This window comes from Trichomonas vaginalis, chromosome V (assembly GCF_026262505.1).
Source record: "Trichomonas vaginalis G3 chromosome V, whole genome shotgun sequence".
Taxonomy (NCBI): Eukaryota; Parabasalia; order Trichomonadida; family Trichomonadidae; genus Trichomonas; species Trichomonas vaginalis.
The window spans coordinates 13217963-13241609 of NC_067207.1; the positions used below are offsets into that span (position 1 = coordinate 13217963).

General features: G+C 30.3%; 9 protein-coding genes and 1 pseudogene across 10 annotated transcripts, besides 6 other annotated features; 5 read left to right on the forward strand and 5 right to left on the reverse strand.

The window, feature by feature from the left end:
- Positions 1-73: 73 nt before the first annotated feature.
- TVAGG3_0328280 (TAG-278-related family) lies at positions 74-1537 on the forward strand (the record flags this gene model as incomplete). Its single annotated transcript, XM_001307854.2, has 1 exon — positions 74-1537. A coding segment is annotated over one exon (1464 nt), but the record flags the coding sequence as incomplete, so codon positions are not given.
- A 96-nt stretch (positions 1538-1633) lies between these two features.
- TVAGG3_0328290 lies at positions 1634-2960 on the forward strand (annotated as a pseudogene). The gene has a single exon. A coding segment is annotated over exon 1 (1327 nt).
- Positions 2961-3182: 222 nt separating this feature from the next.
- TVAGG3_0328300 (uncharacterized protein) lies at positions 3183-4359 on the reverse strand (the record flags this gene model as incomplete). The annotated part of the gene is made up of 1 exon (XM_001307852.2): positions 3231-4208. The coding sequence occupies one exon, from the start codon at positions 4206-4208 to the stop codon at positions 3231-3233; it is 978 nt and encodes a 325-aa protein (XP_001307853.2).
- Positions 4360-4531: 172 nt separating this feature from the next.
- On the reverse strand, positions 4532-5939 carry TVAGG3_0328310 (vesicle coat protein involved in Golgi to plasma membrane transport family; the record flags this gene model as incomplete). The annotated part of the gene is made up of 1 exon (XM_001307851.2): positions 4532-5884. One exon carries the CDS (start codon positions 5882-5884, stop codon positions 4532-4534), a length of 1353 nt encoding a protein of 450 aa, XP_001307852.2.
- A 118-nt stretch (positions 5940-6057) lies between these two features.
- TVAGG3_0328320 (armadillo (ARM) repeat-containing protein family) lies at positions 6058-7509 on the reverse strand (the record flags this gene model as incomplete). The annotated part of the gene is made up of 1 exon (XM_001307850.2): positions 6115-7128. One exon carries the CDS (start codon positions 7126-7128, stop codon positions 6115-6117), a length of 1014 nt encoding a protein of 337 aa, XP_001307851.2.
- Positions 7510-8136: 627 nt separating this feature from the next.
- TVAGG3_0328330 (major facilitator superfamily transporter) lies at positions 8137-9642 on the forward strand (the record flags this gene model as incomplete). The annotated part of the gene is made up of 1 exon (XM_001307849.1): positions 8137-9615. The coding sequence occupies one exon, from the start codon at positions 8137-8139 to the stop codon at positions 9613-9615; it is 1479 nt and encodes a 492-aa protein (XP_001307850.1).
- A 278-nt stretch (positions 9643-9920) lies between these two features.
- Positions 9921-11843, forward strand: TVAGG3_0328340 (RNA polymerase II transcription regulator recruiting protein; the record flags this gene model as incomplete). The annotated part of the gene is made up of 1 exon (XM_001307848.2): positions 10069-11772. One exon carries the CDS (start codon positions 10069-10071, stop codon positions 11770-11772), a length of 1704 nt encoding a protein of 567 aa, XP_001307849.2.
- A 197-nt stretch (positions 11844-12040) lies between these two features.
- Positions 12041-13642, reverse strand: TVAGG3_0328350 (uncharacterized protein; the record flags this gene model as incomplete). The annotated part of the gene is made up of 1 exon (XM_051230352.1): positions 12294-13637. One exon carries the CDS (start codon positions 13635-13637, stop codon positions 12294-12296), a length of 1344 nt encoding a protein of 447 aa, XP_051100082.1.
- Positions 13643-14319: 677 nt separating this feature from the next.
- Positions 14320-15242: a mobile genetic element.
- A 2233-nt stretch (positions 15243-17475) lies between these two features.
- Positions 17476-18083, reverse strand: TVAGG3_0328370 (uncharacterized protein; the record flags this gene model as incomplete). The annotated part of the gene is made up of 1 exon (XM_001307846.1): positions 17494-18072. The coding sequence occupies one exon, from the start codon at positions 18070-18072 to the stop codon at positions 17494-17496; it is 579 nt and encodes a 192-aa protein (XP_001307847.1).
- A 1705-nt stretch (positions 18084-19788) lies between these two features.
- On the forward strand, positions 19789-20483 carry TVAGG3_0328380 (ubiquitin-like family; the record flags this gene model as incomplete). Its single annotated transcript, XM_001307845.1, has 1 exon — positions 19793-20275. One exon carries the CDS (start codon positions 19793-19795, stop codon positions 20273-20275), a length of 483 nt encoding a protein of 160 aa, XP_001307846.1.
- Positions 20484-20972: 489 nt separating this feature from the next.
- Positions 20973-21519: a mobile genetic element.
- A 1206-nt stretch (positions 21520-22725) lies between these two features.
- Positions 22726-22766: a mobile genetic element.
- Positions 22726-22766: a terminal%2Cinverted (terminal inverted repeat of ISTv3 transposon ID:TVAGG3_0328400).
- Positions 22767-23418: 652 nt separating this feature from the next.
- Positions 23419-23460: a mobile genetic element.
- Positions 23419-23460: a terminal%2Cinverted (terminal inverted repeat of ISTv3 transposon ID:TVAGG3_0328410).
- Positions 23461-23647: the final 187 nt, after the last annotated feature.

The following is a 23647-nucleotide window of genomic DNA, read 5'->3' on the forward strand; positions in this document are numbered from 1 at the left end:
TAGAATTTGCAATCAGAAATATAGATGAGAAGTTTGAAAATGCGCACGTTAGTATTTTTATTTTTTATCTTCAATGGAAATTTCAAAAACAACGCGTTTCAACACATGTAAAAAGATTGCACAGCTACAGCGTGTTATTACTGTTTTTAAAACACAAATTGAAGATAGAAGATTCCAAAAATCCGCTCTAGGTAAGATATTTGACGAAAAATTTGCAAAATTGTCTGAAGATTATGAAAAAAAGATAGAAAGCGATATCAAACCAAAGTGTGATAAGCAAGATGAAATAGATTCGAAGTACAAATCTAAATATGAGCAAAATATCGAAAAATTTAAAACTCAGATCTCAGAAAAAACAGCAAACATTCAAAACGGTGCAGAAAAAATATTATCAGAACTTGATAATCTAATGACTCAAATCAATGCGATTTCTCAACCTTTAATTTCAAAAACAAAAGAATTAGTCGATAATTACACGAAAAATGCAGATCAAGTACAAAAAGAACTATCTACTAAGTGTAAAGACATGAAATCTGTGTGTAATAAAGAGATTGAAGAATTCATTAAAAATGCAGATGAAAAAGAAAACCAATTTGTTATAGAATCACGTAAAAAGTTTGATGAAATGCGTCAGAAACACCAAAGTGATATTGATACAATCAAAAATTCAAAGCCGATGCCAAAACTTTCAAAGAAAGAAATTGATAATTTAACAAAGCATAAAAATACACTCAAACAGATGTCAGAAGTATATAAAACAGTGCATGAAGACTATAATTACGTTGTCAATGCTCATAGAATGTGGATTTATCAGTCAAGAGAGAAATTCAAAGATATCATGAAAATTGCTAAAAATTCTTCATCAAATATTGATCCCAAGACATTGCAAAAGGCTCGCGATGACTTGCAAGCTCTTTTGGCAAAACTATCTCAAGAATTATCAGATAAACAAAAGAAATTAGAACTTACACAAGCAGAATTGAAATTTTCATATCAGAAATTAAAGAGTGAAATCACAGAACTATTAGAAAAGGAAAATGCAGACTTTTTAGAGAAGAAAAATAAGATTTTAGAAGAATCTGGAGAACTGTCTAAAGAACTTGCTCAATTAAGAGAACAAAACAAGCAAGAACTGAATGCTCTTAAAGAAAAATATGTAGAAGAAGAAAACCAACTAACTCAAAAAGAAAATTACGCAAAATCTCAAATTGAAGTTGTTTCTAAACCATTCAAATCAGAAAAACAAAAGGCTAAGAAAGAATTAACAGCACTTAGAAGCGCAAATAAAGCTGAACGGACAAAGAAAGAGAGTGAATTAAATTCAATTGTTGAAAATCAGGCATCAGCATATAAAACAGAAGAAAATTCATTTAGAGATCAATTAAATGCTCTGAGGAGAGGAGGAAATCAACAAGAAAACGAAAATCGAAAACAATTGAATCAAATTCTTCAAGAAAAAGAAAAGGCAATGATAGAAAAGACCAAGAAGATCAATGAATTTGATGCCCAAGCATCAGATGCCATCGAAAAACAGAAACTTCAAAACAAATTAAACGAAGAATCTCTTTCCAGGGACTATGATGATGCCTACAACAATGTAAAGTCGAAATCTGATAAGAAAGTTGATGATTTAATGCAGAAAATCCAAGAAGAAGAAAAGAATCTCCAAGATTTGATGACAAATAAATATATTGTTGCGATAAACCAGATAAAACAACGATTTCAGAATGATTTTCCACCTGTCCAAGATGATCCTGAGATTGTTGCATTAAAAGAACAATTTACAACTGAACAAAATAATCTTCATTCAATTAAAACTCCAGGAACAGGCAATGGAGAATTTGCATTGTTAAATGCAACTGTAGAAACATTGCAAAACGAGTTGAATGGTCAGAAACTCTCAATAGATAAAGAAAGAGAAACAATTTTGAATTCCTGGAAAAAGCAAATTGAAGATGAAGAAAGAAGACATCAAAATATTGGAGAAGGACCTTCAACAAGAGGCAGAGATCAGTTGAAACATACTTTGCAGAGTCAAATAGATGGTGTCATTGAATCAAGAGAGAATGATGAAAAGAAACTTCGTGATATCCTTAATTTGTTAAATTCAGAATCAGAAAGAGTATCAAAATTATATCAAACAGAATTAGAAAATCCTTTGCATCAAACTCAAGTAGATTCTCTTAAGAATGAATTAGAAAATGTTGATGAAATACTTGAGAATATGATAAAGACTGCGAATAACAATAAAACACAAGAAATTCAAGAAATGAAAGATTCGATTTCGAAATTAAATGTTGATATTTCAACAAAAATTGAGAAATTGAACCAAGAAATTAAATCAGAAAATGAGAATTCAGTAAATCTTCTTGAAAAAGCAAGAATATCTAGAAGATATAATAGAAAAGTCAAAACATGATGATAAAACAACTTCTCTTGAATTATCCCAGAATTTGGAGAAAATTCACATTAAAAATGACAATGAAATTGATTCGACAAGGATCAAGATTAAGCAGCTTAAATCGAAGATTGCTAATGATAAGAATACCAATGAAATCATTATCTCAAGTACTAAGTCACAGAATGAGAAAGACTTAGAGAAAGCAGAAAAGAACTTCCAAAAAGAAGTCCATAAATTACAATGTAATTTAACTGGTTTGAGTGATTTCCTTGATGAAAAAATCCAAGTTTTGGAAGAAGAAGTCCAGAAATTAAATGCAAACTTCGATATAACGAAACCTAGAGAGTGTGATGTTGAAAAGATTGAAATGCTTGAAAAGAAACTTGTCAATACAACTGCATTCCTCAAATCTCAACTTCAAGAATTTATGCAAATTAAATCTTTGATTGTTTCAAGAGAAAATGAGTACAATAAGAGATTCGGAAGTGGTCCCAAGGTAGGAACATATAGTATGCAACAACCACATTCTGCTCATTCACAACGTGGATTTGTGAATTAAGAATTTTTTTGTTAATTAGTATTATTTGTTTTTTATTTGTTTGTATAAATAGCGACTATCTACATATATCTTAATATTTTCATTATCTTAATATATTTATAGTTTGTTATTTATATTGGAAAGTAAAGTGGTACAAATAGTATAATTCGTTCAAATCTCAAAATAATTAAAATTTTAATTTAAAAAATTAAGAAATAGAAGATTAGTCATAATAAAAACATAATATATTTATTATCTATAAGACATCAAAAGGTAAAAAATATAAACAAGTTATTCAATAAGCTTATTCAAAGAATCAAGTGGAACTTGGTAAGTTTCGAGTTTGTTTGAGCCTATGACGACTACTCCAAGTGCATTGTCGTGCTTAATGATGCCAGCAAAGAGCCATTTTGGTAATTCAATCTGAGTTTCTGTTTTAATAAGAGCTCTGGCCTTTGGATAGTTAATGTTTCCAATGGCAAGGCTTCCTGTCCTTACCATTGTGACAATCCATCCATTTGCTGCATCCCAAAGATTATCATAAACTTTTTTGAGTCCAATTGCACTTTTAACAGTTCCATTGCTGATCTTCTCGAATATGTTACTTTGTGTTGTTCCATGTGATGGGTCATTTCTCGAAATAATAATATCATCATCTGAAATTACGAAACTTTCGATTTCATCACCTTGGAAGTACTTTTTCAGGTTAACTCCATCAAATACTGTAACTTCATCGTTCGAAAGAAGTGTATAGTATGGTCCAAATGGTATAATTCTTCTTGCTCTAAATGGAGTTGAAAAAATTTGGTCTGCAATCTCTGAATCAACATTATATATGCAAATATCAGTTGGTGTTAATACAATAAACTCATTTGGCTTCACAGAAGAGCCACAAAATGAAATTACGCGATCATTATCAGAAATTTTGAATTGGCACTGGATAATTTGCTTGGTCGCATCAAGGATATAAAAATTAAGAGCGGCATCATAAAATAAAATCATTGTTGATGTAGGATATCCAATTGAATTTTCGTAATAGGGATTTTCCGAAAACATGTCATTAGCAAGAATGAACGTCACATCCATAATCTTGCAATCATGTTTAAATATTGTGTAGTGGATACCTGTGAATGCTCTGTTTAATGAAAATGGTGCAAATAGTAATAATTTGTTATCTTGAATGACACCAAGCGAATTTTTGATCTTACGTACTAATGTGACATCTGTTTCGAAAGTGGGAACATTAGTTTTTGTTGCACCAAGATCCATAATAAAATTTTTGTCACCTTTTGTCATCTCAAATTATCGAAATTTTGTTTTCAAAGAATCGGCATAGGGTTCAAAGAAACTATATGAAAAAATATTGTGAGATCCTTGAATTATATTTAAATAACTACTATTAATCAAAATTAGGAAAAAGAAACAGAAAATGATTTTTAAATTTGCCTTTGTTGTTTGAATACTCAAGTCCTTTTAGTATAACTTAAATTTCTATGAATATGTTACCTACTAATTTTAAGCAATTAATAGCTTTTTGGATAATTTTGTGAAAAATAAAGAAATATAGTGTAAATAATAAATACAAAACAATTTTATGGTATAGAAGATATGATTTGCTGGGCAATAGCTGTCCAGTTCTTCAGAATTGGTTCATCAGCGGATGAAAATCCGATGCTTCGCATTTGTTGGGCGACTCTTTCTTCAGGTTGGGATGCTCTCCTAGAAAGCTCCATCATCTTGCATAAAAAGCGCATTCCGATCTTTTTCAATTCAATTGAAAAAAGTGACACGAGGGAAGTTGAAGAATGATCGGTGTTTTTTGGTAATTCCTTCATTAGAATTGAGTCTTGAGGACATTTTATGCCTGTAAATTCTGCTTGGTTATCCAGGTCCATTAATGAGTAGTTCTGGTATTTTTCTGGATCGAAAGACATGCAAATTACAATTTGCGCGATATCTGATCTTTCTGTTGAGCCAACAACAGGAAATGGTTGGCCAAATGGGGTCAAAACAGCTATTCTGGATGCAATGGCCTGTGCTTCATTAGTGTCATTCGCTAAAATAAAGAGAGTATGACCTGAATATAACGTAAACAAGCAATCCATGATTGTTTTGTTCTTAAATATGTTAATTAATGTTGGACTATCCCTGAGATAAACTGATTCGATCATTGTATAAGTCTCTTTTCGTAATTGTGTTAATGATCTGCTCTGAATTACGTCATTTGGTAGATTTGATATGAATTTCAGTAAGTCTGATTTGATCTCATTGAAATGCGTAAGCTTTTTGATTGGTCTAAGGTCGTTTTTGATGTGTAAGAAATATTCTGGATCTGCGTCATATGGTTCTATATCTTTTTCTGGTGTAATTTTCATCAGTTTCATCATTGATTCAAGTTCGTTAACCTTTGATTGCAAAAGTTCTTTACTTTCTGGATGTTTTTCGATTGTATTTCGAATTGAAACAGTATATTTCTGAATATCATGAGGAAATGTCTCTGCAGCTGATTTCTGTAATTTATCCGCATAATTTTCAAGAGTTTCCATTTTTGTTTCATAAAGGTGTGTAATAAGCTTTTTAATTGGATGTGCAACTACTAAAACAAATGGTCGTGTAAAACCTCTTGCCTCTACATCATTTATTTGCATGTAAATTGCTATATAGAATAAATCATTGTAAACAGATTTTATTATTGTAGGTTTCGGAATGTAAGTTTCACTTGGAAAGTCTGTTGGTGTATTAACAATATATAATAAGAATAAATCTCTATTCTGTATCAACTTGGCATCGTTATCCCAAACAATTCTTGGTGAAGAACCTTGAGCAAACTCAAATAATCCAACGTAATATGATATATTAGATAGCATAGTCGGTGATACTAAAGGAACGGAACCAATATGGGGAGTAGACCATGAACGAAATATCCCTGGTTCTGATGACTCCATAATAAAAAATGATGAAAACATAGTATAACTATTAATTACTGAATGTCTATATAAAAACATTATGAAATCAATAGGTTGTTGTTTAAAATATTTATAACCAAATTTTTTATCATATATCATTGGCAATTGGTCATATGAATATTAAATATCTTAAGCAGTATTAGTAAATAGGATATGAAAAATTAATGAATGATTAAAAAAATAAAATACAAACAATTTATTAATATAAATCAATCATCTTTTTGCAGTTCTGCAATTTTATCGAGCAAAAGATTCAATCTATCAGCTTCATCGCCGTCAATTTTGTCATAAACCTCTTCGAGAGTATCAACGCCGTCAATTTGGTTTATTATTTCAATAAACATGGGATATTGAATTAGTGTCTCTAAGCAATCAATATAAACGGAAGTTCCATGACAATTTGGTATCATTTCGAAGAATCTTTCCAAATATTGCACATTTATAAGTGAATCAAGTCTCAAACTTGGTTTTCTATATATTGGACAGAAGAAATATCTAAAAGCTAAGTCTTTCACCTTACAAGGAGCAAATTCCATTAAAGATAAAATTCTCGAAGGAACTGTTGATGTTATTACATCGTCAATAAGATCTGAATATTCATCCATTAAACAAAAGAAGAATGCGATGGATTGTTTAACCAAAATTTCTGTAAATGAATTTAAAAATGATGCAGCATCTTCAATACTAATAATTCTGAATATGTTTTCGATTTCTTTGTGTAGCAGAAGTTCTGTTGCACATTTAAGTGCATAAAGTTGAATATCTTCATTTTCAATTTGAATTGCTCTCCAAGCAAAGTCTAAACTCATATCAATAATTGGTCGAATTGGATGCCCTATTATTAAATGTAAAATGCGGCTTAATGCATCGCCTACAAATATAAGTAAACTGTTATCTTCTCTTGAAAAGCAAATAGCAATCAGATTGAAAAGTAACTCTTGGCATTCATCAGAAAATTTAGTAAAATGTCTGCACATATTACTGAGAAGTGAAGCTGTAGTAATACTCAATTCAATATCTTCAGAAATCAAGCAAAGCTTCATAACTGGTAATAATTTTTCTCCTTGTATCTGTTCCCCGTTTAGTTCCTCCTTTTTATACATGTAATTTGTGCATTCAAGCAGATAAATTTTTAAATGTAATGGAACTTGATATATAGCTTTTTCGATTATGTCAAAGTAGCCTAAATTCATAATCTTTGTTGATAGTTGATCGCTTGACATTAGACATTTATAAATAACGAAAATGCAAGATGCAGCGAGTATTCCAAAATCATCATCTTTATCTTCCACTTCTTTAGTGAGTTCGTAATTGTCTATAAAATACAATACTATTTCTAAAAAATCAGAGTTTTCAAGATAAATCAAAATTTCCTCATTGATCTCAGGAAAACTACTACCAATTAGTTGGATCCTAGTGAGCATCATTCGTCTATATTCTAAATTAAGTGGATTTGTATTTAAATTCGAAATTTCTTCAATTGTCTCTTTAAATTTATCAAAACTAAGCTTGCTTCGCTCAGAATTTCCATTATCTTTTTTCTTTTCTTCCATTTTCAGTATTAAACTTGATTTTGGAAGATCAATAGAAAAGTCTAATTCTTTATAATCTTCATCCATAAATATTAATAAAAGTATATTTTTAAAATTGAATTATAACGATGATTGTATGCTTTTGTCTTTGATTATTGCTGCCAGTAACAATGAAATTTTGATCAAATTTTTTGCAAAAGCTACATTTGAACTCAATATCTATGGGGCAAATGATATGTGGTCCATGTTTTGAATAAATTTACTAAGAAGATAGCCGATTGCAAAGAATGATAAGATCTTTTATATTTTTGATCTCTTCACCTTTGTTTGTGCATTAATGCAAAGGTTGTATATAAACTTGGATATCAAATCATAAACAAGTTCATGGTAATGCCTGGATCGTTAATTTGAAACATTAATGAACATTTTTCTGTTCGGAACATGGATCTCGTATCAGTATGGCATATATCTCCTATAGATCTTATCTAAACTTAATCATTCAATAGATTTGGTGAGTGACCAAATTAGACAAAAAATGAAAAAAGTAGAAAATGAAAATATTACATCATTGGATTGGAATTAACATCAACGATAAAAGAGTGTAAAAATTGAAAAAGGGAGAAATCTTTATCGCTATTTTTCATAGTATTTTGTAAATCTCACAAAAAATTGTAATGTATTGAAATTTTCATATCAAAAATGGAAAAAGACGACAACAGTTTAGTTTCGATTACAGAACCTGGATCTGAAGTAGAAGTTCCTAAAGAACCTAAAAGACCACGTATGTTCTATTTCATGCGTTTATTTGGGTTCGTTAATCTAGTTCTTTTAAATGTTTTAGCGAATTTCCAGAAAACATGTCCAGCTGTTGTCGCAGAAGATATGGCACTAAGTTACAATGTCAGCAAGAAATCTTTAGGTAGCTTTTCTGCATCTTATTACTATCCATACGGAATAATGCAAATAATTTCAGGTTTACTCTCAGATATGTTTGATCCTGCGATAGTACTTGGTGTTCTTGGTCTTGTTTCTGCTGGTGGTTCATGTCTTGTTGGCTTTTCAAAAACATTATGGATTGGATCACTTGGAAGATTCCTTGTAGGCCTTGGAACAGGACCAACATACGTTGCTGCACTCAAAATGATATCGAACTGGTACTTAAAAGATCAATTACCAATAGCATTAGGCATAAACATGGCTTTTTCATGTGTTGGAGGATTACTATCTGGCTCTCCGTTATCGATCTTCTGTAAGAAGTTTGGTTGGAGAGTTGCTTTCCACCTTTTTGGTGGAATTAGTGGAGTATTAAGCTTAATTGTACTTATTTTTACTAGAGGCAGTCCAGAGAAGCAAGGATTTGATCCGGTTAATCCTGTTCCTGTTGTTAAACCAGACGAATCGTTTTGCAAGAAGCTCGAAACCCTTTTTTACAATATTTGGACAGTTTTATGCTATGGATACTTCTGGGTTGTTGTTATCTTCAACGTATGTACAGTCACTACGTTCATGAACATCGCAGGGCTCTGGGCTGGCCCTTATCTTTGCGATATTCTTGGATACTCTAAAACGACAAGAGGAAATGCTATGATTGCTCTACATATTGGAGTGTTCATAGGGTCAGGCATATTACCTCCAATTGCTAAATGGGTCAAAACAAAGAAATACGTCTTGATTTTCTCAGCAATTTTCACTTTCCTTCCTATTTTCGCTTTGTATCTTCATGGTGATCATGTATCATATGTAATGATATGGGTTTATTTCACTATTTTGGGAACATTTTCAAGATCTGTGTTAAGTCTTGATTATCCGATCTTAACTAGTTACTACACACCATTGGTATCTGGTTCTGCTGTTGGAATTGCCAATTTCTTCTTGAATTTCGGTGTTGCTGTTTTTCAATTGATTTCTACCGATATTATTCCGAGATATGGATCAATTCCGACATCTTCTGATGTAGATATGTATACATGGGAAGGTTACAAGAACGGACTTTGGCTCTTTAGCTCTGTTTGCGCAAGTGTCGCAATTCTCATGGGAATAATCATGAAAGATCCTGATGACAAGCTATGTAATAAGGTCGAAAAGACTAATAATGATGTCTTAGCTCAGTCTCTTCTTTTAGATGAGGTTCAGAAACCAATTATTATCGAAGAACCACAAGCTGAACAAAAGTCATGAGTTTTAAGTCATGACACTTAATATAAGTAAATCTATATAGTAGTGTTTAAATTTTTCTATAAATTATATTCAAAATTTTTTTGAAAGGTTTGTAGATGGAAAATGTATATGTCAAGTCAATATACTAGAAATATCTGTAATGATTACAATTATAATTATATATTGAGTTCAAATAAGGAAATTATTTTTCTTTTTAGTTCTGTTTGTTGTAAAATGTCTGGTATTTCTGTGATTTACTACATGATGCTACTTTGCTTAACTGGTTAGATTGGTAGTTAAATGTAAAATATCTTGGAAAATTTTCAATAACAATCGATTATTGATGAAATATCATGTTCATATGAGAGCACTAATGACATAAATACCTTTTTATCTGATTGTTCTATAGATTCTAGGATGAATTCTCTTGATTTTGATCGTAAAAGAAAATCCAATTTTGTCACTTTTCCAAAAATGAAAATCTTCATTCGAGGTGGAATTTGGTCAAATGTTGAAGATCAAGTTCTCCTCGCTGCGTACATGAAGTATGGTAATAACCAATGGACAAGAATTGCCTCTCTTCTTCCAAAGAAATCACCTGCACAAGTAAAAGCTCGTTGGGAAGAATATTTAGATCCAACATTGAAGAAAACACCATGGACTCATGCTGATGATGAGAAATTACTTCACCTTGCTCGCTTTATGCCTATGCAATGGCGTACTATTTCACAATATTTTAACAGATCTCCTTATCAATGCATAGAAAGATATCGTGAACTTATTGACAAGGCTACAAATACACCATATATAGATGATAACGAGTCCGCAATTCAACACCAAATGATGCCAAATTTTGAAACCCTCAAAGCAACTCCAGATGGCGAAGAATTCGACCAAGATGAGCGTGAAATGCTTGAAGAAGCTCGTGCCCGTCTCGCAAATACGCAAGGAAAGAAAGCTCGTCGTAAAGCAAGAGAACGTCAATTAAATGTACTTAGAAAAATTGCAAAGATGCGAAAGAAACGCGAACTTGATGCTGCTGGTCTTGTTATTGAAGAAAAGAGGTTGTGGGAAGATGAAGAAATCGAAATTGATCCATTTCGCACTCATAAGCCTTTTTCTGTTAAATTCAATACAGATAAAGACGATAAAGCTCTCAAAGATAACAGATTGATAAGAATCAAGTCAAAACAGAAAGCAGTTAAGAAAAATTTAGAAAGTTTAGATCATCTCAAGCAAGAACTCAAAAACGAAGAGAAAAAGCTTGAAACACCAATAGATCATAGACGTACTGACTTAGTTCTCCCTCAGCCAACGATTTCTGACTCAGAATTAAAATTGATCGAAGAACTTCGCCATCATAACTCAGAATATCTTCAATCGAGATCATCTTTATCATTATTTAACGGAATGCAGAAGCAGCAGCAAAATAAATTTGATTTCAGCATTGAAGAAAAAATTGAAAAGGAAGAAGTCGAATACAAGACTCCTGTTTACGAGAAATCTCTTCCTAGACCTATACCATTGAAATCTGATTATCTAGAAACTGTTGGTCGCGTTGAAGATTTGGCAGATTCTTTAATAAGAGAAGAAGCTTTCAAACTTGCACTTATGGATGCCAGAAAGCATCCTGATACTAGAAGACCTCCTCCAACGCTTGTTGTTCCTATAAATGACGCAATTGAAACGAATTTCTTGACAGACGATAAATCAATGGCCATCCCACCAGATTCCCTTTATGAAGCTGAAAGAATGATCAATGACGAGGTTTCCAGTGTTGTCAGGCCTTATTCTGACGAAGAATTTGCAAATGAATGGGAAAAGCAGCATCCAGAAGAAGACAATGTTGAAGAGCCATTAAATTCTCTTTCATCCAAAGTTACGAAGATGAGACAAATTTTGGACCAAAGATCCAAATCTTTTCTTGCATCTTCAGAACACTTGGTTACGGAGATAAACCAACGCTCATCTCGTATTTCTGACCTCCTTCGAAACAAAGATCTTTACCTTTCTATTGCAGAAATTGAAGAAAAAACACTTCAACCGAGAATTGACGTCATTAAGCATTCTATTGAAGATCTCGAGAAGAAACAAATGGAGCTTAACAATGAAATTGGAAGGAGAATGATGGAAATCAAGGCTGAAGCAAAGAAAGCAAAAAGAATCAAAAAAGAATGATTTCTTTCTTGTTATTTGCCATATCATCTATATATTCTGTAAATAAATTTTCTTGTTTTGTATTATCTCTCAATTTTCCGTTATTTTTTTCTTTAATATTTTTGAATTTTTATTGATATATGAATTCCGAACGTTCGGATGTCATAATATGAATTACTTGAACGGGTATTTATATCGACGTAGTAGAAAATGAGCTATTCATTATGAAATAAAAAATTTTCTTCCTAATTATTTCGGTTTCATTAATTCCTCTATTAGTATATGAGTATTATATCATATATTTGAATGAATATTGCATCTGTGAAAGGAAAATCTGCATAATTAAAACAAAATATTTTATTATATAGCCAAGTATAATCAAAATGCATTACATATTCTTCTAAATTAGGAATATCATTGATATGATATAGTCTTCAAGGTAAAAAATTAAAAAAAAATTGTAAGGATTTGCGAAGATACATATAATAAATATGACAACATTTATAAATATATATTAATATAAAACAAATAAAACAGCGAAATTAAAACCTAAATATATTGGTTGCATTCCGGATCAAAAAGTTGATAAGGGAAAGTCTTTCTGAAGCTGAATAATCATGAAGTGGCTCAGAAGCCTGAGGAGGAACGTCTCCTCCGTACTGAGTGTTGATTATTTCGGTCTCTTTTTCAATTATTTCTTGGACAGCTGGGTCAAGCGAATTTGTGATTAATTGGGTCATTTCTGGTGATACAGGTTTGAGATCTGTGATCATTTTGTACGACCAAGCATAAATAATAACTGATTTTCGGTTTTTAATATTTTCTTCAAGTACAGGGAGGATATTCATGATTTCAGCAGGTCCTATAATAGGTATAAGTGTCAGTTTGACGGCAAGTTTCTCGGCAGAATGTAAAGCAATTGTATGATTTGGAAATTCTTTGTAAACTTTGATAATAATATCAGAAATTCCTTTGTATTTATCAAAAGCGCTTTGGCATTGGCACATTAATGTTAAAAATCTAAAACATGAGGAATGATATTGAAAAAACGTCTTATTTGCAGAAGCTATAGAGGTAATTGCCTTTTCTATGAGTGGTACAAACTTGTCGTATATCTTTTCTTCCATAAAAAGTATCAGGGAATCCCAATACATCTGAAGAACGTAACTATTTGAAGGATATCGAGACAAATATAGTTTTTCTGCAATATATGTTTCATGTAGTTTTGATTTTACGTCGGAAAACTTGACAAGACCTGCGAAAATTCGATAAACACCTGCCATTGAAATTGTATTTATGTCTGATGCATTTTCTACTGCTTTTGTGATCTCAACTGGAATTGTTTCGAGAATAAATTGCATTGTAGAAGGTTTTGCTTCGTCTTTGGTCTTAAATAAGTCAAAAAAGAAACTACAAATTGTATCATTGTCTCCATTCAATAACAATTTTGGCAAGAAATCGCAATTTTGAATTGTCTTTTCTGGTAATTTAGCAAATAGAGTTTGTAAAATATTGGCCAAAAATGAAATTTGATGAATTTTTGGTTCTGAAGACAAGATTTTATTGACTACTGGATTTAATGCTTTAGAGACTAATAATGCTTCATTTAGAACTACATTTTCTGTACTGACTATCTTAAAAGCGTTAATAGTTTTCTTATCAAGATTTTCGCCAAGAGAATGTTCAGCAAGTTTATCAATGCAACTTATATAGTATTCAACTAAATCACTTTGTTTAAAATCAGAAGCTGTCCTGTACAAATATTGATAAGAAACATCTAATTCCAGCACAGATTCAAGGGATTCCTTGCCTTCTGTTAGAAGCTTCTTGAGTTTCTCAAGAGCTTGGCTGGTATCAAGTTTTCGAATAACCTGCCTCTCGTCCATTTCTGGTGTAGAAAAAAAAAACTCAGATGTTTACAAAATTTATCTAAATAAAAAAATTACGAGTAATATGATTTTGGTGACTATGCTGATTAATTATTGTTAAATTTTGATAAAATCTAGTCATTTTGAGGAAAAAATAATAAATTCTCATTTTTTGATATTGTTTTAGTATATACAGATGATGTAATTACAAAAAATGCAACAAAAATTATAATGGGCCGAGTTTTTATAGAAATTTTAGTAGATTTTATGATGAATGCATACCAAGATCAAGTAACAATGTGTTAGAGTTGGTATATTTTAGATTGAGAATAGTACATATTTGATGAATAGTAGATTGTGAATCACAAAACACCGAGCATTAGTAGAATGTTGTGACACTTTAAAAGAATAATAGAGTATATGCATCCTTTCACGAATACATTAAAAAGCGTTCCATAACAGGTCATCATAACAGATATTGGAAACAAATCTTTTAAAAAATGTGTATTAATTCAAAAATTCTAAATATACCTCATTGGTAAGTAGAAAATCTTCAAAGGACATATGAATGGCAAATCATGGAGTTAATTTGCTGAAATTCAATTAAATGAAATCAAACGATAAAATAGCGCGTATCCAGTCAATAACAGAATGATCTGAGTTGTTTCACCCAACCAAATCTTAAAATATTATAATAGTCAAAGGTGACCAAACTATTTTTTGAAAGTCCGCCATAACTTTAATGGTACTATTTCAGCGTGTACAATGAATACAAAAATTCTAAGAGTGCCACATAAAATAGTACTTTAGACTTGAGTTAATGCTACCAAGCAAATGTTAAAAAGATGACTTTAGTGTTTTGATAATCAAAGATTAAAATCATTATTGTCTAAATCAATAATCATAACGACAGAAGTTAATGTTTTTTCATCAGTGCTTTAAATCCACTTTTAAAAGTATACCTCAAAAATCAAAATATCAAAAAAAAATTGGCCGATAGGTTTGGCTTTAATTTTTGTCTGCTTTTATGATTTGATATGGATGTTATAATTTTAAAAGTTGAGCCAAATTCACCAATAGATTTTTGAGATTTGCAAATACTCAATAATTTTCAGCGTGTTATCTTTTATTAAAAGAACTATTTGGTTTCAGTATCATATAAATTGATATTTACTTTCTATTTGAACCTTCATTTAGCTAATGATTTAATAATACAGATTTCATCTAGTCCTTATAAGAGAATTTTGAATTTGTTATAATAAAAAAACAAACAGATATAGCTTACACTTCTATAATAAAGATACCTTTTATAGAAATCAGTATGAAATGTGTTTTGGCTTATTGGAAGCATATCAGACATAATCGCCATAATCAAAAAATCTATATACCCAATAAGTAATAAATTTGTCGATATAGATTTTCCATAAAATTAGTTTTTAGTCTGATCTTAAAATAAATTTAATTTTTTATAAAAAAAATCACATTTAAAAGTACCTTTTTAGTAGCTCGAAATCCTGTTGGTGGATTTCGGGCGTACTTCAAAATTAGCTTTTCTTCTACATATGCAAGCTATATTTTAAATATGGAGCAAATCGGATCGGCGAAAGTAGTTTAGTTACCTTTTAATAGTCATAATTCAAACAACGCATGAACAAGCGGACTCAAAAGTAAACAAGATAAAATGATTGTCTTGTAAAATGAGATGATAATACGAGTTTATTTAAAAACAAATTCTAATTTTCAATAATATTTCAGAAAATTAAAGCTGTTTCCTCATGGCTGAGGATTAAAATCATAAAGCACGAGTTATGGATATTGTTGAGGATATTGTTGTGGATATTGCTGAGGATATTGTTGAGCATATTGATCAGGGTATTGCTGTGGATATTGTTGTGGATACTGCTGAGAATATTGATCAGGATATTGTTGTGGGTACTGTTGAGGATATTGTGGAGCATTAGGGTCATAAGCTTGTGGCTGATTTTGAGCTGGATTTGCATCATATGTCTGAGGTTGAGGTGCAGGAGGAGGAACTGTTGCTTGCGATTGATCTGTTGCAGGTTGGTTTTGGTCTGTTGTTTGTTGAGTTTGATTTGCTTGGGCCTGAGATTGATCTGTTGTAACTTGAGCATTTGCTTGTTGTTGTGTGGCAGGAATATCTTCTACTTCTTCATCTTCATCGGCTTCTTCACTAGAACATTTGCAATTGCAGCAACAACCAACAACAATTCCAACAACTATAATAACAACAGCTCCTGCGCTTGTTCCACATGCAATAGCTCCTGTGTGAGTTGAATTACTATGATGATGTTTTGTTGTCTTATGAACAGTAACATGTGTTTTTGATGAATGATGATGGGATTTTAATGCTTCCTTTACATCATTCTTTGAGAATAAGGGTTTCGTTTTGCGAAAAAAACGTACAATACGCAATTTCGCTAAAAAAACATTTAGCTAGCAATTTCGACCTTTGACTCCACTCAAGACGTCACTTTTTTAATTTTGCGGTATCATATTTTTGGAAAATCTTTATGAATATTATATAAAAAGTCTCTTTAATATCTATATTTCATATTTTTATCGATTTTTAAAGTTTTTGCGAAAAGTATTCAATTATTTTTGCTATTTGGTCGGGAAAATGTCAGATTTGCGACATTTTCTGATATGATATTCAGATTCTACGTTGATAATAATGCTTATAGAACCCTCTTGCTATTGTGTCAAAATTGCGAAACCGATAGCAAAAATATCTCGCAATATCAAAATTGAGATATTGAGTGAATTATGCATTATAGAGATTAAAAATCTGATTTGTGAAAACATCTCATCAGTTTCTAGCTAATTCAAAAATCTTTACTATCTTATTCGATTAAAATGAAAAGGGAATAGTTTCATTATGCTTTAAATGACAGCCTTATAATATAATCATAGTTTTCGCTCAATATGCAGCTTTTTTTTTTCGAAATCTATGGTCAATATCCTAAATACTGATTGCTTTGCATTCATATCTCTTACATTTTCTATACCCACATCACTATTCATTGCTATTCCTATCTTTTTCATTTTTGTTTGTTTCTCATAATTTCTCAAAAAACATGATAACTTGATATTTCTAAATATCATACTTTATAACGTAAATAAGAACTTGACCTATTAAGAAAAGCAGTAATGAAAAGAAAATCTGAAATTCATAAAAATTACAAGTTTCTGATGATAATTAGCTTAATTAAACCAGGTACAAGATTATATAATTGTATTTTCTATCCAATTATCCATATAATATCTTATCCAGAAAAAATAACTTGATCAATACCAAATGATTTTTTAACTAGTAAATAAAGTATTTTCTTTACACACACATTGTATATCATAGTTTTTTTTTTTTTTTTGGTTTCGCAAAACATCCAACAAATATGCTATAAAAGTGACAATTTTAGCAAAACGAAACCCTTATTGAGAATGAAAAGAGATAGCTAATGAGGAGTATAAGAAACATTTTAAATGAATAAAAAATTAGATTCACAAAAATTCAAAGTGAACGATTGTTTTCAAATATTGAGTTCGCGTTTGTCAAAATTGAGAGCGATTTAGGTTACTCTTTGTGAGAAGCAATTCAACTTGATTTTGATGGGGATTGTTCCTTATTTAATATAGAACAGAATTTTACCATCGAAATTGAGAACAATTAAATTGAGAGCACCCAATGCCATTAACATGTAACATTAAATTTTTATGACATTCAATTCTAATTAACCTTTATTATTTAATATGAGATGTGTGAAAAGATAGTGGTTAGAACAGGTAATTGTTAAACAAGATTTTAAAAGAAATTAAAAATAAAATCAAACATTTATTAGCGAATATGAAATAATTATTAATTAGATGGAGGAGGCTGATTGTTTGGAGGATAGTAAACCTGTTGATTTGGATAATTTCCTGGAGCAGGTTGCTGATAATATCCTTGTGGAGGGTATTGCTGTGGCTGGTTAGGATATTGAGGTGGATATTGCTGAGGGTATCCTGGTTGAGGATAAGGCTGAGGATATCCTTGTTGAGGGTAAGGCTGATTTGGCTGTGGGTATTGTTGATCTGGCTGTGGATATTGTGGAGGCATGGCTTGATTTTGTTGCTGATTAGTATCGTATGTTTGTGGAATTGGTTGTGCTGGAACTCCAGGATCTTGGTTGCCTAATTCAGCATCCTTCTTCTTTTGTTCTTCCTCTTCTTGAGCCTGAACTTGTTTCTTCTTCTTGCAGTATTTGCACCCTAATGCAACACCAATTATTATAACTATGGCTCCAATTGTAAGACCGGTTGCCAAAGGTGTTGTTTTGGAGCTTGAATGGGATCTGCTTCTTGTTGAAGTAGAGGAATGATGTGAAGACGAATGATGTCCTGAGGAATGACTTTTAAGGGCTGTTCTCTTTGTCTGGAAGTTTAAAAACCCGAACATGAGAAGGAAAAATATCATCAGAATAATTGATTTTCGTTAAAACGGTAGAAAATATTTTTGAATCGACCGTTGCATTTTTCAATAAAACTAGACCAATCTTATAAACGCTTTCTCTCGAGAAAGTTCACATATATGTAAAGCGAACTTTGATTTGAGAGTGTCTATGTATTGAATTAAAAAACGATATTAAAATGTATATTTTATCTAGCGATATGGTGTACTAATTTTGAAGAATCATTGACATAAATTTGCTGAGCAGAAGCGTTACAATGGGTGAAATGGTGATAGTCAAGAATGAATATAAAAGGTTTTTAGCCAAAAAAATATCAAATCTAAAAAAATTCAAAAATTTACTTGGGATTTAGGATTTGAACTTGATTCGTAATAAAATTGTCGGTAAAGACATTCAATTTGTTTAATTGCCAATTGGAGAAAAAAAATTAAAAAAGAAGAAAAGGTATATCAATTAAAGAGAAATTAAATAAGCAGGCAAACGTAAGCATAACAAATTTGCTTGGGCCAATTTTTATCGAAAAAGAAAAAAGCCCAAGTTAACACGCATAATATGAGTGGGATAGATGGATTTTGAAATATTGGATCTGTTTATTGAGTTATTATTATTAGTGTGAGGAATTTTATGAGGAATTGTAACAAAATTGTTGTCCGGGAAAAGAAAAAATCATTTAACATGATTAGATATGGTATTTAAAATAAATTTATCATTTGTTCTAAATGAAGGACGATATGAGGAGAAAAAAAAAGTAAGATTTGTAACAATTGAAATGTATAATTATTCATGAAAAAAATTGTAGAATTTGATTTGTATATATATATTATGGGTATGAAGTTCGATATATTGAAAAACCGTCCTAAAAATTGAATAGCCGAAAAAAATAACATATGAAAATAAGAAATTTAAAATGTTAAAGGAATGCAAATAAGAAGTATGAATGGCGAAATTGGAAGTATTCAAAATTGAATTGAATGAAATTGGAAACATTGAATAAAAATAATTTCATGAAAACTGGGTCGAATTTGAATTCCGTTATAAACTGTTTTTCAGTTATTATAAATTCTCAATGTGAAAATCAAATAATACATTAAAATGCAATTATAACTTATTAATTTTGCAAGTCTCATCACACTTTTCAATGCTCGATTTTTAAAAACTGTTTAAAAATGGAACTTATATTGAAATAGTGTAGAGACTAACAATTACCACAGCCACTTAATCCTCTGAAATAGTCTGTGGTAATTTTTAGTCTCTACACTATTTCAATATAAGTTCCATTTTTAAACAGTTTTTAAAAATCGAGCATTGAAAAGTGTGATGAGACTGTGAAATTTTTATTGAAAATATTTCATTTATATCTATAAATAATATATATCAAAATATATGAACTATAATTCATACTCTCAATTCTATTATTCAATATTTTACTACGATATTTCTCTATTCAATTTAAGATTCGACATCTTTAATATCACTTATGATTTCATAAATATTCAAAAAATGTATTAAAAGTAAAAATCAACTATCGTCAGACTACTTAATTTCAATACTTTACGAATAACAGAAACGAAATTGTGAAGATTCAGAGAAAATTTAATATGTATTGGCGGATATTTTTTTACTAATTGTAAAATTATGATAAGTATATGATACTAAATATGTAATTTATTTTGAATAATTTCTCAAAACTAATATTTCATTTTTATTATGTCAACTGCCACAGAATATAAAGCAACACTTAATTTAAAGACATTCAACAGAGATCATGGAGTTAGAAAGATTAGAGTGCATCCAGAAAGTAATATATCCTACTTAAAAACAATAGAAGGAGAAGATTGTCTGTTTATATATAAAAAGAAGGTTCTAATAGAGTCAATGACCTTTAAATTTTATTCTATGAACGATGGGGATATCATCTGCGTCATCCCTTATCAAAATGAACTGATGCCCCGATATTTTCCTAAAGATCCAAAGCACTGTTTAGGATTAGAAATAGAGAGATTAAAAGTAATAGACCAGAAATACACAAAAATTGAAGGATTTCCAAACGGTTCAAAGAAGATATCATTTCTTAAAGAACAGCTTGATGATATGGCCAACATAGAATCGAGGAAATTTAATGAGATCGATATTACATTTGTTCCAAAAGGCCCGAAACTCTCAAAAACTCCTTTACCAAAGTTTTGGTAATCAACATTCTATTTTATACTTTTTATATATATTTCACCCTTGTTTTTAATATTAAATATTAGATTGTTGCATGCTAAGTAGTGTCAACGATAGAAATTGAGATCATATTAATCGTCGAGGAAGTACGATTATTTTTTGGGCGAAAAAGTATCTTAAAATATGATTATTAATATGTTTTTAAAATAAAAAATTTGAAAGTTAATTTGAGATTCTCATATAATTTTTTGAATGAAAAAAATAAATATAGTCTATATGAGTTTTTGAATAATCACACTTGAGATATATCTAAAAAATAATTAAAAATAGAATTTGAGAAGACTTTTCAAGGTGTAATGAAAAGTGTGATATAGAAAATAATTATAGATATTTTAATTTTATATATTGTGCTAAGCATTATATTAAATTTTTAGGAAAAACACTTTTCATAAGTATTCAATATTTGAAAATACGGTCCAAAAAAGAATAGATTCTTTTATATTCGCTTATATAAAAGGAGACTCTCTATCAGATGCGAATGCCTGAATTCAGCACCTCTGATAGAGAGTTTCCTCTTATATAAGCAAATCTTTTTCATTCGTTTTTGTTAATATAAAAACATCAAAATCTACCAATATGAGAAATTAAACCCTGCGAGGCACCAGTCTAGAACTGGCACTTCGCAAGGTTGAATTTCTCTTGACAAAATACAATAATCAAATGCTCCAAAGTTTTCAAATTTTTATTAGGAATAGGAGCCTACAAAGCACTGATTATATATCAGTGCCTGGTAGGCTCCTATTCCTTCTCTGAAGCTGGAAAATTTTGTCTGAATAGTTTAACATTTGGACAAAATTTCCCAGCTTCAGAGAAGGAATTGGAGGGTGAGAGGCATATAGGCATACTATATACCTCTCACCCTTCAATTCCTCGGGAAAGTTCGAAAACTCGGTCGCAATCAGATGCAATTGCGACCGAGTTTTCGAACTTTCTATTAGGAATAGGAGCCTACAAAGCACTGATTATATATCAGTGCCTGGTAGGCTCCTATTCCTTCTCTAAATGGGAGAAACTTTGTTTGAATAAGATAACATGCGAACAAAGTTTCTCCCATTTAGAGTGGGATTTGGAGGGTGAGAGGTACATAGATAGACTATGTATCTCTCACCCTCCAATTCCCTCGGGAAAGTTCGAAAACTTTGGTGCAATCAGCAACGATTGCACCAAAGTTTTTGCGTTTAATTGAAGGAATTGCTCTTTATGATATATACAGTTACAATGCATATATCATAAGGAGCAATTCCTTCCAGATATCTGGCAAACTACCTCGCAATGGTTCACAATTGCGAACAAGTTTTGTCATTTGTCAAGAGAAATTAAACCCTGCGAAGCGCCAGTTCTAGACTGGTGCCTCGCAGGGTTTAATTTCTCATATTGGTAGATTTTTATGTTTTTATATTAACAATAACTCATGAAAAAGATCCGCTTATATAAGAGGAAACTCTCTATCAGAGGTGCTGAATTCATGCATTCGCATCTGATAGAGAGTTTCCTTTTATATAAGCGAATATAAGAGAATCTATTTTTTTTTGGACCGTATTCTCAAATATTGAATACTTATGAAAAGTGTTTTTTTCTAAAAATCTCAGAATATATTTACAATAGTAAAATAAATAAGATATTTAAATTTATTTTTAAATGCTTTTTTTTATATGAGATTCTCAAAAGTTATATCAAAAGTCTGTTTTTTCTAAAATCTAATATCATAATCTATTTCTCATTTTAAGTACATCTTAATTCATTTTATTTTCTATATTTTTTCAATATTTTTGAGGGAATTGTTTTGCTTTCCCGATGATAAAATTGAGAGGTTTACACATTGACACTACTTAGCATGCAACAATAGAAACTATATTTGAAATTTGAAAAATATCCTACACCCCTATGGAATAAGGGTAATTAACAGTTAATTTGAAGTGATAAGTGTTGTGTGTAAGTTTTGGTGATTTAAGATATATTTCTAAGAATAATTGAAATAGAAATAAATGTAAATGGGTTAGGCTATTAACCACTGAGATATGATTTCATCTGATCAGAATTTAATGTGGTTATTCTAATTGTTTGTAGAATTTTTTTGTTTTTAAAAAATATCAATAAGGAGATTTGAGTTTCTCATATATTTAGATTATTGGGGTATAGGTGTTTATATGTCTTAAATATGGTCTGTATGAAAAAGATAATAAAAATATGCAAACTTTATCAGGGATTGAATAAAAGAGGGATAGTAGATATGTTGCATATCGACACATTAGAGAATGGTAAAAATGACAATAATTTAATAATAATATCATGAACCTTGTTGTTGTTTTCATGGATGGATTGTAAAATGAATGATATTTTGTGTTTTGTTTAAGGTATAATGAAAAACAAAATAGTAGGTTAACTGTTAATCAAATATTGATGTTTGAAGAAAGTGTTACATATTAAGTTCTGTCAAAATGTAAGCTATTGAATTTTTTGAGAGGGAAATAATCGTTGATGAAGTAAAAAGTGACGCTTTAGGAAATATTATTAGAAATATGATAATAAATATATTTGGAAAAAATATGTTTTTTTTCAAAAATTGAAATGCTCATAGAATATTTTGAAATATGTAGGGAATTGAATTCGGTAATATATAATAAACAGGATTGTTAAATTTCAAGGAAAAATAGCTTTTGTGAATACTTTTGAGAACTCTTCTCAAAGATCATGATTCAAATATATTAAGGAGCCAAAATATTAGAGATGAGTTCACAATCAAAATTTTCTCACTTTTCTTCCAAATTGACATCCTTACTCACCACTTTCAAGTTTTTCATACATATATCTTACCCATTCATTTGGAATACGAGGTCTCGAGTTTTCGTTCATTTTTTTTACTTTACAAAACTGTTTATTTTTCAGAATTTTTAAATTTGAAAAAATCCATTCTATATCTGATAAATAATATATTATTTTTCAAACAAAATATTTTGATTATCATCTCAAAAGTGTTCTCAAAACCTAGTTTTTCTTATTTTGGATAATCTTAATATGTATATTATTATAAACTAATTGAACACCATATGTTTTTGTATACTTTTACAAAAAAATTGATAGATTTGTGATACTTTCCCCGACGATAGAATTGAATAGCTTACATTTTAACAGAACTTAATATGGAACAAAGCGTTGAAAATCAATCCAAAATCAAATGCATTGAAAAAAATTGAAAAGGAAGATTTTGTGATGAAAGTATATATGATTTTATAGGTTAGTTTAAATTATACTATTGCGAAATTTTATGATGTTCAGAAATTTTGGTTATAATGATTGGCCGCGTAATTCAATAGTACATTTTGAATCAAGTTATAT